The following is a 17,730-nucleotide window of genomic DNA, read 5'->3' on the forward strand; positions in this document are numbered from 1 at the left end:
AAACGTGGGGAAACCGCCCAAAACTGGCTGGCTTCGTGACGACGGCCGGCATCGAGACACTCGTCCTCTGCCCGGCACGCCTGGCAAAAGGAACGCGAAGCCGTCACTCACCTCTGGTGCCGCCGTCTCGGATCCAAGGGGCCGTCGTGCTCGGACAGACAAGCTCGCAGATGGGGGGGGACAGAGACTCGCCGCAAAAGCGTCGTGACCAGTCGCCCGTCAAGTGTCTCGTCGATGGCGTCTGACTTTGCTCCCAGCGGCGCACCGCAAGGAGCGGGCCCTTCCCGCTAATAAATAAACGATTCAGAAGGCTCGTCTGGGGTCCCGAGGCGGCGCGCGCTCCCGACGGCGGCGGGTTGGTTGCAGAGGCGGCCGCAGCATGCACGAGCTGTGTGCTTCCTGCTGGGGCCCGTCTGCCTTGGGTGCTTTGGTGCGGCCTTCTCCCACGCCTGCGTCACGCCCCGCCACCCCCCTGTCCCCTCGTTCCCTCGTCCCCTGTCCCTTGTCTCCTTGTGCTCCCCGCTAATCGTTAGCTGCCCTGATTCCCTTGGACTGAGCTGCAGCCGGGCTTCTGGTAGGTCCGCTGCCACTGCAGGGGTGTTGCCGAGGGCGAGGGCATCCGTGACGGGACCTTGGGGAGGTGGTCATGGTGGTGTCTGCCAGGCCTGGCGGGTGCGTGCGTGTCCTGCAGGTGCAAGAGGTGGTTGAGCCCAGGGCCGGGCTGGCCAGGGCAGCACACCACTCTGTCCGGCCAAGCTCGTCGAGATTGCGCGGAGAACGCACGGTAGGCCGATTGACTGTTGACGCTTGTCGCCCGCCTCGCCTCCTTTCCGCTCCCACAATTGCCGTACCGGCCTGCCCCGCCCCATCTGCCTTGGTGGCGGTGAGGGACGGGCCCGTCGTCATCGCAGCCCCAGGTCTGACTGCGTCAAAGCCAACCGCAGAAACAGCCACGGCGCCGTCGATGGCTTCTCGACTCTTCGACCAGCCCGCTCCCCTGAAACGCGTCTTTTTGATCATGCTGCGTGTGCCCTCGCGTTCGTCTTTTGCTGCGCTGCATCATCCCTATGGTCTTCCACATGGTCCCCTCGCGCTGAAAGAACCTGTAAGGGCACAAAGGGCCTTCATCGTGCCGCACGACTAGATTCCAGGTGAGAGCATATCATGCGCCGTGAATCTGGCATCGTACGCATCGGTGAGATGGCCCAAGGGTCCCTGTATCTGAGCCGCGCCGTCGTTTCGGCCCGCCATGCACGGCGCACGATGTCGGCTGGCCCATGCTCATGGCACGCCTTCCTTTTGCCACACGATATAGCGGTTCCTGGAGACAGCCCCTCGTGAAGCAAACATCTGCGTCGTGCCTCGATTTTGCAGAGTCAGCCAACGCACCGCCGTGCCGGTGTCGAGGGAGTGCCCTCAGCTTCGAACATGGCGGGGGGGTAATTATCGGCGCCCCTGTTCCCTCAACTCAAGTTGTCCTGCCAGTACTAGGCACGTGCAACAGAGCCTGGGCATCCTTCCCGCACCCAGATATTGTCAGGCCGGGCCAGTGGCTTTGGCACAGTACAGTGGAGACGCCTCAATGGTGCTGCCGTTCTAAAATGCACACGGCGGCGCAGCAAAGTATAGAAAAGAGTGCCAAGCTACTGCCTGGCTCGACTTCAGGTAGAGAGTGCACGGCGTGACCGTTGGGCTGCGTCGATAGTTGGACGGACATCGGGCATGCCACCGGAATGGCAATCTCCTTCCGAGGCGGTAATATTATCGGCGGGCCGAATTTGCTCTGCGCAGACCGACTTGCAGGCGACGACATGACGAAAAGCCCGGGACTCTCACTCAAACAATTGCGTTGGTGCCGACGGCTCCTGCAGCCCAGTCCGGAGCACACCAGCCACCTGGGGGGCCTTGCCACGAGCGTTGGCGCGGGACAGGACGGCAGGGCGGGCGGGTATCGCCGCCTCCGCGCCCGCCTGCAACAAGGGGCCTCCACTGGTTGCCACGATGAAGCTTGCGTCGGTGGCAGGAAGGGGCCGCTGCAGGGATCCCACCGCCAGGGCCGTGAGCGCTCGCAGCCGTCAAGGCACAGACCTACCTTTCTTTGCCATCGTCACCGTCTCCCAAGTCACCACTGAAACGTCCTCCAGTCGGGCCTTTTCCTGACTCGAGCTCATCCGTGGATGCTCGTGATGGCTCTTGGAGGATTGCCGTGGGACCACGACCGCGCCGACGATCAGCGTGCGCTTGCAGAACGGCTCCGGGCAGCCCTGCGGCTATGCGGCTGTTCTTCAGCAACAAGGCCCTCCAGGCAGTCCAAGCTTGTTGGCGGCTCCTCGCTCATGTCATCTGCCAGGTGACATATGTCGGGGCGGACCGGGGTCGTTGCCGCGCGACTGGCGCCTTAGGGGCCGCCTCAGTTCGCTGCGACGGCTCGCACCTTGCTGAGACCTTGAAGCGATGCGAGCTTCAATTCGACTGCGTCCTGGCGCGGTGTCCCGTGCTCTTCATCCTGCAGTGCGACGCACCATCCGCGGTGGTTCGATGATGCGCACGTCCCCAGCACCCGTCTCTTCGCGACGACAAATGAGGTGAGAAGCGCATGCACGTTAATCACCGCCACGAAGTGTCGTCGCTTCTCGCCCATTTGTCATACAGGCGCCTTCGTCGACGCAGCAGATATTGGGGTGCAGTACCATTCTGGCGTCAGCCCCTGCCTCGCGGCGGTGGGCCACCTCCTCTCCCGATATCCATGGATGCGTCGTTTTGGCCAGGAACCGGGTGATTAGCCCACCGGCATGTATTGCCCGGTCGCCAGCGGTTGAGGCGTGTCGTGAACATGCTCATGCTGGAACACTCGTCATGCTGTCCTCATCCGTCTGCACCCAAGCCCCGGTCTGTGAGATTCTGGCCAGTTGGTCGGCTGTCTTGGGGCTAGTGGGCAGCGAAGGCGCAGGAAGGCACATCCATCCCCACGCTCCCGTTTTGTGACGATCTGTTGTCACTGGCTCATGGCCTGCCAGGATCTGACAGGTCAGCCATGCTCGGAACCAGGGTCGCCCATTTGTGGGGTCTGTCGATTCTAGCGCCACGGCCCGGCGTCGTCCAACGTGCTCGCTTCAGACCTTGGCCCGGCGTCCGTCGCCCTGGAGCGGAGCCAGCTTCCCGCCGCAATCCTTGCGACTTGCTCCAAGCGACCGGGTTGTGTTCTGCACAAGCAAGAGAGCGGAGGCATTGAAGGCGCTGCGCTGCAGCCGTGGCCGCCGCCGGGTGCCTTTGACTCGGACGAGAGCCTGCAAGACTGCCGGTGCGGTGCGGAGCGCATGTTGCACAGCCCGGGTAGAGGTACGGACCACAAGCACGGAGCCCAGCGTCACAGGTCCCGTGTCCCACTGCAGACAGGCTTGGCCCCATCCCCGTGCAGCAGGACACGCAACACCCAGGAGCCCCTGGAGTCTGTCTCCATGTTCCGTGACATTGAGCAGGTCCTTCGCACCGCCGACTCGTTGGCGGCATGCCGGTGCTCCTCCTCAGGCGAGCGTGTGAGTGCTGGGGTGGGCGATCCGGGACAGAAAGGGCATTCCGTCGACGGGAAGAAGCACGACACCGGTCTCTTTTGAGCCGTTTAGCCATTGCGGTCAGCATGCGCAAACTGGTCTGCGCTAGCCCAGGTTCCAATCCCTGGTCGATTATGCACCGCGGTTCAGCCCGCTTGCTGCCCATGGCTGCCGCGAGCGGCAGAGATCCCCGTCAGTGTTTGCGTCCATGACATGTCCCATGGCACGAGGCGATGCAGACACATTGTCGAGAACGCCGAGCGCGAGCGGGGCATCCTGCCAACCGCTGTGCGAGCATAATGTACTGTACCCGTACAGTACAGTACATGCCCCACGAGCAGAACTGGCTGTAGCGTCGAGACCACATATCGTCGATCAATAGCCAGATTGGCGAGAGACTGGGGCGCAGTCTCATTCTCTGAGCATAAAAGCTGGGACGCCGGTGCTGATGTGTACGAGAGACACCTTGCAAGCAGCAGCTCAACAACCGTCTCTGGCTTTTCCAGTCATGAACATGGCCCCTGTGCCTTGAACGCGCTGTCCAGGTCATGTTGTCGGGCGGATGCGAGTTGCATCTTGCTCTCGCCGACTTTGAAGCTGGTCAGATTGGCCATGGTGATGCTGCTATGACGAACACAGTGAGCAGTAGTCACGGCGCAGATTTTGGTCGGGCGCCACGGCCATGTCGGTACGCGCCCCTCCTCGGCGAGCCAGCACCCCCTCGAGTTCTCGCAGGTCCGCCGTTGGCTCTCTCGCTGTCGTCGTCGGCTGGAACTAGAGGCGCAGCTCTGGCTCGATTCGTCCATGTGCAGCATGCCTGACTTGCGGGCCGAGCAGCACGCAGCTGAGCCTTGCCAATCACGGTGGCTGCCAGGCCGTGGCTGGACGGCCTTGCGCTGACGGGCTGGCACCGCGAACTGCCACTTGGCCAACTGCGTGTGTTAGCCTCTCAAAATCGCGCCATCCTCGTGGCAATGTGGGCTCGAGAGATCCCACCCGCAATGGCGAGGCCGCGGCGCCGGGCATTTGACGCCATTGCGGCGGGCACGCGAGAGGGGAAACCGCGCTGCCAAGCCGTGTGGAGCCCGCCGCCCGCTTGCTTGCAAGTAAGTTGCGAACCCTCCTGGAATGGCCGCCGCGCACTCCCACTGGTCACCAGTCGGATGGTATTGGGCTCGTAGCGTTGCGAACCATCTGGTGGAGCGAGCCTAGTGGCTCCCGGCTCTCTGGGAACGCACCGAAAGTTGGCCGCAGCGACCGAGGCCTTAGCGCCGGCGACTAGGCGCCGCCCAATCACCACGCCCATCAGGCCTTTCTTCTGCTGCTCCAGCTCACCCAGGTTCGTGCCACGGCCGACCCATGCCATGGCGCGCCGGCGGACCAGAGACAGCCGGCAGTGGCTGGTCCCCGATGCTCCGTTGACGTGACGGCTCCCAGGGCGCCGGGGCCGCAGGCGATCCAGGCAAGGAACCAAGCTTCCGCACCAGATGATCTCGTATTGTCGGCGCAGCCAGTCATCTTCGCCATCGCCATCGCTACGTCAATGTCTTCCTCACAAGTCAGCACACCGTCGCAGGGGCCGTTCGAGCGGGGGACCATTGTGGAACCTCCACTGACCTTGACCTGCTCAGCCGCCATTCACCCACGCCAGCCGTAGTGCAACATTGCATGCAACTCTCTGTCTGCAGGCGGCCCCAGCCCCGCGGCGCTTCCCTGCTGGCGGCGGCCATGCTCTCCGCGTGCGACGCAACCTTCCACCGGGACCTGTCGCTTATGGCCGTCCTGGAGGCGATGCTGCATGGACGGGCCGAGGGCGGCGCATTCAATGTCAAACACCACCAGGGCCGTCATTCCTGCAGCCCGCCGTTTCGCTCGCCGTCTGGTGCCGTTGTACTGCAGCTTGGTTTGATACGTCGGTGACCAGCCACACAGCCTGCAATGGCCACTGCCTGTACCAGGTCAGTCACCTGTCGTGTGCAGCGAATTTGTGGGACGCCGCTGGCGCAAGCGTCATCACCCCAGCATCGCTTGCTGCAAGACGCCGCATACCGCCTGTTGCGATCCCTGTGCTGTCGTATGCCCAGACGGATGGCAATTCCTTCTCCTGGCACCTGGCTGGCTCCAGCTCACAGTCAGAGTCGAGCGACAATCGCACGACGATTCGAGGATGTCTGCAAACTCAACAAGAAACGGCCTCCTCGCATCTTGGTGGTCGAATGGTGGCGCACGTCTGCTGGGGTTGGGAACCCAACCGGCGAAAGCAAATCCGACAAAACTGCGCAAAGAGGCACCAGCGACAGTAGGAGTGGAACTCCTCTGAGCTGCACGAAAAGGCCCGCCCTCTCGTTGCCTTTGAATTTCACCCGTCAAGGGCTGTTCGACTCCTGCACAGAAATTGGGAGGGGTATGCCTAGGAAGTATTTGGTGCTGACCTACCATGAACCCTGATCCTTCCCGCAGCAGCGGAGATCACTGGACGAGCATGCCAAAACCAAAACTCGTCCTTCGCCTGAGGCCACCACCACAGGGCACCAACCACCTTGGGCAGTGATGCTGACCTCCAAGAGGTGATGCCTGACACCTTTGACTCGGTCCTGCCCAACCAGGCGGATCAGGCCCCGGGAGGCCAGTCCCTCAAGGCCTTTGCCAACAGCAAGGCCGGCTGGTGCGAGACGGATCGCCGATGTTTTCTTGAGACGCACCGAGACATCCCCATCGCAAGTTTGGAAATTTGAGCCCCGCTCACCTCCCCGTAGTCGAGAGACTGGCGAAGAGTGTCTCGTCCAGAGCCTCTGGGCAGCTCGCGTCTCAGGGTCGAGGCCGCTAAAACCCGAGCTAACGGAACGGCTCGCGGCCGCCCGCGTGTGAATTGTGGATGTCATTCGCGAGCTGGGACCCTGCTCGCTGTTTCCGTCAGTCGTCCCAGCAGATGAAAGCTTCGGCCGAGTCGTATTGGAACATGTCGCTCGGTCAGCAGTAGGGATCCCGAATCCGGAGCCAGGCGGGCAACATCCCCGCTGTGTTGACGACCGCGAGCCGTGGGCAAGTCTCTCCCGGGACGACGGTGAGCTGGCGACACAGCTGACGACACTGAAACATGGCTAAAGTTGAAAGTGTGGCTCCTCCAAGGCCGAGAATGCCTGGGGAGGCTGGCCCTGGGTTCGTGCCTCCGGCAATACAATGTTGGTACCCCTGTGAGGTCGCGGCTGGCGGGAGACGTTTGTATCAGCCCGTGCCAAGCTGCGAGTGGCTGCTCACCAATGCCTACTCTGACACCAGGCCGTACGCGACAGATGCATTCCGCGCGGCTGCGGGCATGCCGGTGCTGTTTGCGCTAACACCTGGGATATTCAAAAGAAACGATGTCAGAGCCAAGAGCGGCTTTGGGAGTCTCGCCGATACGCTGATTGCTCACAACGCTGTGAAATAATGCCATTGAAATTGAAGAAACGAGCGGCGACAAACGGCGAGGTCGCAACCGTCAGCCAGGACACCTGGTACAGAGGGGGGCCAGTGGCATGCTGAGTAATGCATTCGACTATCACTATGTGGCTCCTTCCTCGAGAGCTCACGAAGTCCTGGTGATGCAGTGGAGCTCCAAGCTATGGCAGGTACGCGTGTCTTGTCGTAGATATTGGAAGGAGCGTCCCCGAGCAGACCTCCCATGACGGAGGAGGATAACCAGCCACCAACTTCCACAGGCTACAACCTTGGTGCCATCGACCTACCCTACCTATCTGTTCCTTCTCCTCGTCGCTTGAATCACTCGCTATACCCACGCCCAGGTGAGCGAAGGAGCCTACATGTTTGCAACGAGTGATTCAGCTTTGGTAGGATGGGTTTCAAGCTTCCCCGGCCGATCCCGTGGCTGCTTGTGCTCCCGACTCTGGGCTCGCTGGCAGCGGCCGTGGCTGCAGCATGAAAGCACTTCGACCAGGGTAATGCCCCCAATGGCGTAGCTTACGGTGACAGCTGCAATGATCGGGCGGCGCTTCATACAAAAAGCAAGCGGTGGTGGGCGGCGTGTGCGAGGACACTGCACATGGTACAGCGCCCGCGGGGGAGGACGCGTGGTTGGTAAGAGGCCCGGCGACATGAGACGTCCAACTAATCGCGAAACCAGATGAACTCGAGCCGGTATTGTATCTGGACTGCGATTTGTGGCCAGCCAGGTCTGCCTACGAGGTACGGAGCGCAGTGCGGTCACTGATGCGGGAAGCCAAAGCGACTGCGTCGGCGTCGCGACGGTCCCGCCCATGCACGCACACTGCAGTCAGTCGCGGCATCCACATATTTTGTGGGGTAGCGAACGCCAAACGGCTTGCAGACGGGCACCCAAGCTCTCGTTGCGACTCGGTCCCGACGCGACAGTGGCAAGCGATACGGCGAGAAACGAGGGGGCGTCGGCCTGGCATCCTGGGCGGAGAGGCCAGAGCCGGCGTGCGCTGGAACATGTCTCTGTTGTCCGGCATGGGTCTGACGATTGGCTTGCTCCAGACAAGGGCCATCCCGCACATCGCACACAGCAGCGGGACGTCACATGACGAGAGTTGCATGCATGCAAGCGCAGCTCTCCCGCCCGCCCCGTTTTTTGGGGGGCCATTGTTTGCTGGCCAGGTGGGAGGACCGGGCTCAGCCATGCCCAATCGAGCAAAGACGAGATGACGGAAACCCCCCGGCTGGCGAGACGATGCCGGCACGGCCAATGCGACGTGATCCGCGCCCGCCTCTCGCAACGGGAGAGGGGCCGGCCACGCGTGTTCCACTCCGCATTCGCGTCGTGCGCTCCCGGCCAGCCAACCGCCGCTGGATGTGGCCCGAGAGCGAGGATGAGGCCCGGGAGATGCCGCACCCAGCGCCCACGACGCGTCCCTGTCCTGTGTGCAGAGGCGAGCAGGTCCCAGACGGGAAGGGGGCGTGTGCATGTGGCAGATGGCGGCCACCGGAAGAGGGCCTGCCACGTCGCAATTTCATGTCTGGAACACGGCGCAACAGGCCGCCCCAAGAGCGAAACCCCCCCGCGTCGTCTCCCTGTCCAGTGACCTTGAGACACAGTGTGAGCGCACAGGCGCAGCGCTGCACCCAACGCCAACGGGCCCCAGAACAGGGCTCGGCCCGGAGGCGAGCGGGGCCGCCGTCCTCCATCCCGCCAGGGCCCAGGGCCGGCCATCCATAAATGAAGCTGTTCCTTGTCGACAACGGCTTCCACTGCCACGGCCGCCCGGCCCTGCCAGGAAGTACCTCCTGACGGCATGCCGGTGCAGCCCTTTGGAGGGGGAGCGGCCAACCTTGCCACCGGGGTTCAAGCGCTGAAGGCAGCCAACAACACAGGCAACCAGCAGCCCAACCGGGCCCTCTGATGAGGCAGTCAAGTCGGACGTCCGCAGCAAGTCGTCAGCGTCTCTCTGCGCTGCCAAACTGCATGTGTATGCACAGCCGAGGCGGGCGGGCCGCCAACGCCGTCGTCCTGGTCCGACGAGCCCTCCACTCGGATTGCCGGATGCCGTCTACCTCGTCTCACGCCGCTCTGTGGCTTTTATCGCCGCGGGTCCGGACGACCGGCCGTGCCATCGTTGCAATGGCACGAAATTGCCTTGAGCCGTCGCAGCGGCCTGTTGTCTTATGCAGCCGTCTTGGCCCTGTGGCTCAGGGCGACGTCCGAGTACTCCGCATATGTGCGGGACGCAAACAGTCGCATGCCAGCTTGACTGGCTCCTGCGTAGGATCTGATGAATGGGCCGGCTACAGCATACGGAGTACAGGTCCAGGAAGACCTTGTGGGACGGCAACGGAGGATTGGTCGACGCTGCCCTTGCGTGCAGTGATTCCGAGCCACCTCCAAGAGTGCGAGGTCTTGTGGTGACGACAGACGAGCGGTGTCCCGATGCTCGTGGCCCTGGGAAACGAGCGGTGTGAGCCAACGACGGTAGGCATATGGCCGTTTTGGGACGAATGCATGCATCCCTTGCTGCTTGTCGGGGGGGTGCTCGTTGGCTCAGCTTTGCGCCAGCGCCGCGTTTGCCCGCGTCTGCGCCGCACCGCAACGCGGCGACGCCGCCGCCGGCGGGCACGAGCTGTTACGAGTATATCTCCCATGCAGGCGAAAATTGCGTGGAGCGTTGTGCGGGCAGCCATGTTCCAGCCTGAGGAAACCGTTCTCTCTCCAAACCATCAAGGCGAGGGTTGCGGCCGATGAACCGCAGATTGGTCTAATTCAGAGCTGCTGCAACAGGAACTCAAGGGCTGGGGGCGACGGTGCAACCGCAGACACGCCGAGTCAGTCGCCAACCCGCAACCTGTTAGGCATGGCGCGTGGAACGCACGGCGCAGGTGCAGGGCTGACGGAGCCGGGGACCATCTCCGCCTCTCGAAGCGTGTGACGGGCTCAACCTGCAGCAAAACACGGCCGGAATCGACATGTCGTCTTGTCATGCCACTGACAAAATCTCTGGCCGCGCACAGCACCACTTTCTCACGCTGGGGGGCGGGATCCGTCACAAGGGGCCTTGCCTTGGGCAGCCACGGCTTGGAGGAAGGGGCAAAATCAAAGCCAACGGGCCCGGGGGGCGTAGCGCGCGCCGGGTTGGCCGCCGCTAGTTGGAGAAGTCGCCCGCGGAACGGTGCGCTCGTGCAGCTGCATGATCACCCGTGATCGGCTGATGTTTCCTCCTCGTCGAGCCTCCACCCCTGTCCAGTCGCAGCCCCCTGCCTTGCCCAGGCCTTTTGCTCCCTTGCCCCCCCCCCCCCCCCCCCCTTCAAAGAACCGGCCGACGCGGGTGTTGGCTCTGCCGCTCTCGCGGCCATATGCGTATAGAAACTGGCCACGTTTCGAAGCGGCCGGTGACGCTGTCTGCGGCCCTACTGCAGGGTTGCTGCACCGTCCCCTCTTTCCCGGCGCTGGTCCTCCCTGCGATCCGCAGGTAAGCTGCGTGTCTGCGGTCTCTCGTTTGCTTCTGCCGCCGATTCGGCTTGACAATTTGGAGGGCGGCCTTGGACGTGGGTGTGCAACGCGGCGGTCCGGCGGCGGCGTTTGGAGATCTCGATGGTGGACGCATTTACCACGGGTCATGTGAGGAGGCTTGGAATTGCCTCTGGCTGCAGGCGCTGTCGGCCCTTCCTTTTCACCTTGGTTGATCAAGAGACTCTTGGGCTGCCCGCCACTCTGCGCCGTCACAGCGTGCTTCGTCTCTGTCGCTGCCCCTGGTGCGGTCGTTCCAGGCCAACTCTGCAGTGCCAGCTCCATCCGGCCGAGGCGTGTTGGTCTGTACGGACACTCGCACGCCCGTCTCAAGGGTGGACGAAAATTTGTCAACCGGGGCGGTGGAGATGATGCCGTTTGACATGACGACCTACCTCACAGAGCGCACATGGGCCCTTGATAGATGGACTTTGACTTTGCATCCATGGCAGCGCGCCCTGCATCCCCTGTGGCATACCTGCAGGCAAGACGGAAGGCGCCGGGCCGGACCCGATACTCTCCTGAGAGGGGGCGAGCGCGTTGGGGGCGCGGTGACTGGCCAGACGGCATGTCACATACTCGACCCCAGCTCCCACCTCCTAGTTATTACACCCAGTGTGTAGGGGACGATGGTGGGTGACGAATTATGACTGAGAGGTAATTACCAGCGCCACGCATTCCCAAGAGGCACGTACGGCTTGGCGGCTACGGTGGCTGCGGTAAGGTCCGTCGCCGAACAAACGGTGATTCATCTCTGATGAGAGTCTTGTTTGGTAAGTTGGAGGTACTTGGAAGCATGTGGCAGTGGCCTGAGTCGGAGAGATTTGGCCTACGGGTGTAGGGAGATACAACGGGCGTTGTGGGCCAGCCCCGTGGTCCAGCGTCGCTGGGCTATTCTGTGGTGTCTCCTGGACGGCACGACAGCGTGTGCCAGAGACTATACGGTCGCTAAGAACGACTCGTGCAGCAAACGGCCTCCTCGGTCCTTGTCCAAGGCACCTTTGATGGCAGCTCGAGCTTATGCTGCCGCATTGTTTGAAACGAGGATACGGCCAGCGCGAGAGCAGCGGCCCGACCAGCGATGGAGCACCCCAACTGTTCGACACTTGGGGGCGGCGGCTCACGCCCATTTGCACAATCAACAAAAGGACACGGTTATCTGGCCGATGGTTCGTCCTTTGAGTGTGTCCGTTGGGCTACCGGCCGATAAATTCTGACAACGGCAATAGGGGGTCGCCAACGATGGTAGAGAGGAGAGCTCCGCGATGGCGGCGCACGATACATTTCTCGGCCACTGGGACACACCTGCATTGTCAAGACATTGGCCGCCCTAGTGAGCCGTCGACCAGACATCAGCGGCACGGCGACAGTGCCGCGTTTAGCAATCTCACTTGCGCAGTGCCCACGCCGTCTTCGACACACAAAAAAAACCCACCCACTACAAAACGATGAGGCTCTCTTATGCGGCACAGCTTGTTGTCCAGGTCAGAGAAGTCCGGCCCAAGTTCTTCCGTGGCGGACCAGACATCTGATGAGCATCGCAAACTAATGCTACCCCGTTCACGAATGCAAGAGCCCGCGCGCTATTCATGATTCGCAGCACGTCTTCGCTTCTGGCGTCGTTACCGACGGAGAGGGATGGCTCAACGCCTCTGTCCATGTCTCTCTTATTGCAGTTTCAAAGACGAGAGACGCAAGGCCGGCGAGAGGAGAGGAGATAGGCTGAGCTGGGCTCGGCACACTACGTCGCAGGCCGAGACGCGTAACTTCACCGCAAGACGTGCACCACCATCCCGGGACTCTATCACGTCTTTTTGAATCGTGGACTCACACACGAACCGCCGAAGTCGAGCGAAGCATAACGTAGTTGAGAGCGAGCCGTGGAGCGGCCGTGCCAGGCCGGCGCCGGGGAACCAGGCAGGCCCCACCCCCGCTGAAGGGGAAGACCTGGAGCAGCCCCGCAAGTTCGACTCAGGGCTCGGCGCAGCCGCTCGGAGCGGCGGGGTCCGGCTCCGGGCGTGGCGCGCGGCCTGCTAATAAGTTGACGACTCCAGTGACTCCCAGTCCGTCTTGCGCTCTTGGGGCCTGGCGCGCCACGTCGAAACCTCCCGAGAAGTGTCCGGGATCGTGGATAAAAAGACATCTCACGGAACTCGTTCTCTCTCTCGGCACGAAAATCTCAAATTCATTGCAACGGGAACCATTTTTTTTTTTTTTCAAACACTCTGCAGGTTACTTTTGTGTGTTGTGTGTCTGTGGACAAGTGCCGCGACCAAACGACGACGACGACGACGTCATAACTTGAAGAACCAACACGCGCACGCGCTTTGCAACAACGCGGCTGCCCATCATGACGGACACTACCGCCGTGAACCAGGCGTACTTCAAGTGCGACTCTTCCCCTTTCTGCCTGACATGCAAATACTGAGTGTGCTCTTTTGCTGACGATTCTCACCGCTCGCAGCCAGCTCGCCGCCGAGTACGACTCGCGGTTTGAGAAGACGGTGGGCAGGCTCGAAAAGGAGGTGAGGGGCCTGGTCGACTTCATCGGCGCCCCGGAGGGCGGCCGCCTGCTGGACTATGCCTGCGGCACGGGGCTCCTGTCGAGGGTGCGTACACGTCTGCCTTGTTGATTCTCAGTTAGCATGGCCGAGCTCGCTTGCTTACCCGCGTGTAGGCTCTCGGAGATCGCATGAGCCAGTGCGTCGGCGTCGACGTCTCGGAGAGCATGGTCGAGCTCTACAACGCCAAGGCAAAGAGCCAGGTAAGTCCGAATGACCGACTCCCTCATCACCACGTCCCATGTCCACACGTCAGAGAAAGCCATGCCATGCCAGCGTGCTGACCACCGCCCCCGGGGAACCCAGGGCTTCACCCCCGAGCAGCGCGCCGCCCACGTCGGCAACCTGCTCGACCCATCCGACGCCTCCCCCACGGCCCTCTCCGACGCGCAGTTCTCCAACTTTGATGTCGCCGGCGTGGGCGCAGGCTTCCACCACTTCGACGACGCGCACCTCGCGGCGGCGCGCCTCGCGCAGCGGCTCCGCCCAGACGGCGGGGTGCTCTTCATCCTCGACTTCGTGGCGCACGAGGCGGACCCGGACCACGGCGCAACCAAGGGCGTGCGGCACCACGGCTTCACCGAGGCGCAGATGCGCGACGTGTTTGAGCGCGCGGGCGTGGGCAGGGGGTTCGAGTTTCGCGTCATGGACGAGGACGTGGTGTTTGAGAATGCGCGCGGCGTGGGCAAGCACATGACGAGGAGGGTGTTTTTCGCGAGGGGCGAGCGCGCGTGAGGAGGTGACTTGTGAGGGGGGACTGCTCTGGGTTTGTGTCACGATATCAAGAATGAAATACGGTCGAGGGTGAAAACAGCTTCGTCATTAGGCGGTCAGTCAACGTAACACAGCCCACGTGATACATGGCATTATACTCATACACACAATCTCTTTCTCTGTGTGCCTGTGTCGACCAGATCTGTCATTGTGCAGCCAAGTAGCCTGCCAGTCTGCCAGCCAGGCAGCCAGCCCCTTTCTTGCACGCCCAACGCCGACCCGTTTCTCCTCGGACGGCCCCCATTTACAGGTTCCCCTGCGGTGCCATGTCCACGACGAACGCTCCGCCGAGCAATATCGCCGGCTCCTCGATGTTGTGATGCTCGTAGCTGTGGGGAGGTGTTCCATGGTCAGCAACTCTCGCACATCTCATATATAAAAACACAGGGAGGCAAGCAATATCCCCTCCAGGCAGACCCAAGCCACTCAAGGAAAGGAAAAGGGGTGGAGAATGCTCACCTCAGGGTGCCGACACCGCCGGCCTCGAGCAGAAAGGCCGGCCCGTCCTGCAGCGTCTTGCCGGCCCAGCGCATGGCGAAGGCGCGGAGGATGTGTCCGTGGGCGACGAGGAGGACGTCGCCGTGCTTGCCGGTGCCCATGGCGGGCTCGTTCCACTTGCGGCGGATCTCGGCGATGAGGCGGTCGAGGCGCTCCGTGACCTGCTCGGGGCTCTCTCCGCCGGGGCAGCCGTCGCGCCAAATGTCCCAGTTGGGGTCGAGGCCCTGCTCGGCGCGGCGGCGGCGGATCTCGGGGCTCGTGACGCCCTCGTAGTCGCCGTAGTCCCACTCGCGGATGTCGTCGGTGACCTCGACGCGGGCGCCGCAGACGAGGGAGCCCGGGTCTTGCGAGCCGTGGGCCGCCCAGGGGAGGGGGTCCTCGACGCCGAGGTTGAGGAGCTCAAAGGTGCGCTGGGCGCGCTTCCGGGGGGAGACGTAGCTGCGGGGAGGCGGGGGCGGCAGAGGTTAGCAAGCCCGGGATCGTGAGGGTGCGGTTTTCCTTGTGTCTGTTTGTTTTCTGTATATGGCGTGAAGGGGGGGAGGCAGAGTGCGGGAAGGGGTGTGTGTGAGGAAGAACAACGATGGAGGGGAGTGAATATCCGTCTGTCTGTCTGTTTGCTCTCTCACAGACGACAGAAACTATGTGGTGTTTGTGCGACGTTGCAGCGCGATGCCGCATGAGCGACGATGATGCCGGTGACGATGCAGGTGCTAGGGGGGCATGCGCCGAACTACGGCGACGAACGACGACGGAGCAGGATGGGGTGACCACGCGGTAACACGGCCGGGGAGAGGACGCCGCCACGGATGGACGGATGGATGGATGGTGCGACTTGACGGCGGGCAGACGCAGCGGCCGGGCCGCGCAAGGTGTCGTGCGAGCGATGGAGCGATGGAGCGAAGCGCCGTGGCATGTGTGTGGGAGGCGACGAGACGGGCGGGCGGGTGGCTGCTTCCCGCATCGATGGTCGGGTTTGAATGTTGGCTCATCGTGGACGCTGGGCTGGATGATAGAGGCCCAGGCGTGCCATGCAGGTATGTTTGTGCGTCCGATGCATGCGGGCGGCCGCATCCCAGACGGGCCGCCGTGCCGTGCCCGCAGATGCCCGCAGATGCCCGCAGACGCATGGGCAGAGGTGATGCCGCCCGCAGGTACGCCGCTGCTGGTGTCCGTGGTGGAGCTTTCCCCGTAGACGTGCAGGCGGGTTGTTCGACGGCCTGTCCATTCCATCTGTCCGTCTGTCCGTCCATTCGTCCCTTTGTCCGGCTGCGGCTCCCGCGGCCGGGCTGCATGTAACGGCAAGGGGGAACACGAGGGGGGTTATAAGACGGCGAGCGGTATGCATCGCCAGCGGCAAGGAAAGGCAGCGACGGGCAACAAAACGACAAGACTAGCAACGCAGCGGTAAGGAGACACACACACACAGCACTCACATGTGGACGAGCTTCTTGGGGACAATGAGGCGGTCGTCGCCGACAAGGGCCTTGCCGGTGGCGCGGACGCGCTTCTCGCCGTCGGCGGTGAGGGGGATGTCGGTGCGGCCCGTGTGCTTGCCGCTGAGGGACCACTCCGTCTCGCCGTGGCGGACGATGAAGACGCGCGGGGTGCTGCCGCCCATGGTTGGCTGGTTGGTTTGCTGCTGGCGACTGAGTCGGGTCGAGAGCCGTCGGTCGGGTGTCGGATCCTTCGGGAGCGGGTTCGGTGAGTGAGTGAGTGAGTGGCTGAGACGCCCAAGGAGGAGGAGGAGGAGGAGGGGGCGGAGGGAGCAGCCAAAAAGGCCGTCGACGACTGCGCTGCGCGGCTTCTGGCAAGGCAATGGGCAGCGGGGGGGGGGGCGGCGCGCGTGTATGTGGATGAGCTGCTCAGTGAAGGCGAAACGAACGATGGCGTCGTGAGGATGGGGTGAGGTCGACTGATAGATATGGATCGTGGATGGTGGAGGGACTGGACTCGCTGGAGGTGGAGAGGGGCGCGCGCCGCTTCCGGGAGCGGCGGGGCGGGCACCATCTATCTTGCTGAAGACACGCACGAGGGGGAGCTTTTCCATTGATCCAGTTCCAAGGTTGCGGCGGGCCCTGGTGCCTTACGGCATTATTACCTAGTACCCACCACTCATCAGTGGCTCACCTAGCCAGTTGCCGCCACCGCCGCCGCGCCGGTTCAATAGGTGGGTTGGGAGCTTGGCTAGGTGAGCTGCGTCCCCCCGGCCGGAGGGGCCGGCCCTCGCTGAACGCTCCCCGAGCGCTCCACCCATTCAGGGCGCGGCAACGCGGGCACCCGACGCCGCCGCAGCGCACCGCAGCGCAGTGGAGCCCGCCCGCGCCCCCCGAACGGGCACCGACAAACGTACTATAATAAACGTCCCGTCCGCTTGGCCACGGCCGTGCAGGTTAGATATTCGGAGTGCACCCAGTGCGAAGGCCTCGATGCTATGAATTCTCTGTGCTTAGAAGCGCTTGAGACCATTTTCCTTTCTTTTTATTCTTTGCCCGGGATCATATTACGAGTCTGACCCAATTTCATCGCGGCGGTTGTTGCTGGCACTGACACAGCTCCTGGGCTCGGCCGGCCCGGCACAGGGCGGGCAAGCAAGTGCATGTAAGAGCCGCCGCAGCCCGCGCCGAGCTTCCCGCCCCGAATATCCGCATCCCCGGCTACCTACTCACAATCCCCGTGCGCTCGGAACGACGACGGCGTCTGCCCCCCCGCCGCGCAAACCAACAATAGCGTCTACCGATTTCATTCCGGTCATGGCAATTCAGTGCCATTCCCAGCTTCCCAAAGGCAGACAGACGGGCAAGCACATAAGTGTCACCTAATGAGAGCTCGTGTGGGGCGGATGGACTCGGCCAGATTTCTTGCCCCGCTCCACGCCGTCTGCCCGTGCGCGCAAAAAAGGCAGACGTCAAGACCACGTACGTACGTACCGAGTACGCGTGTGTCGAATCCCTCTCTGCCAGCTTGCTTGCCAAGAGAGACTGGGCAATCCCGCCTCACATGCCTGCCAGTAACTTTTGTGGGTTGTGCTCGTGCCTCTCCTTCCCCCGGTCCCTCCCATCTCCCGGACAAACGATGCTGCCACAGATCGACACGGGATGTGTCCCGATTCCCAAGGTGGTGCCTGGATGCGGCGCAGGGAAATAATCCGACTCGCCGCCCGCTTAGAAGCGCACATGTGAAATACACGCGTCTTTAGAGACATGCAGTTGCTAGTATCGTGTAATCATGTCCGACCCAAGTTGCCTGCCAGCTCTGGAGTCTGGACTGCCGAGGCCGCATTATAGTCTCCTGTCAGTCCTGGACTCCGTATAAGTCGTTCTTTCAGCCTGTCGAAGCCAAAAAAGGGTCATCTCGACACCACAGTCCATCTCTACGACATAGACAGCAG

General features: G+C 62.6%; 2 protein-coding genes across 2 annotated transcripts; one reads left to right on the top strand and one right to left on the bottom strand.

Annotated features, from left to right (window-relative positions):
* Positions 1–13,201: 13,201 nt before the first annotated feature.
* On the top strand, positions 13,202–13,805 carry PLICBS_006247 (uncharacterized protein; the record flags this gene model as incomplete). Its single annotated transcript, XM_018320025.2, has 2 exons — positions 13,202–13,273; positions 13,377–13,805. 2 exons carry the CDS (start codon positions 13,202–13,204, stop codon positions 13,803–13,805), a joined length of 501 nt encoding a protein of 166 aa, XP_018182499.2.
* A 283-nt stretch (positions 13,806–14,088) lies between these two features.
* Positions 14,089–15,960, bottom strand: PLICBS_006248 (uncharacterized protein; the record flags this gene model as incomplete). The annotated part of the gene is made up of 3 exons (XM_018320026.2): positions 14,089–14,173; positions 14,304–14,780; positions 15,776–15,960. 3 exons carry the CDS (start codon positions 15,958–15,960, stop codon positions 14,089–14,091), a joined length of 747 nt encoding a protein of 248 aa, XP_018182500.2.
* Between the last annotated feature and the right edge of the window lie 1,770 nt (positions 15,961–17,730).

The sequence above is a fragment of the Purpureocillium lilacinum genome (genome assembly GCF_023168085.1).
Source record: "Purpureocillium lilacinum CBS 284.36 DNA, scaffold_4, whole genome shotgun sequence".
NCBI lineage: Eukaryota > Fungi > Ascomycota > Sordariomycetes > Hypocreales > Ophiocordycipitaceae > Purpureocillium > Purpureocillium lilacinum.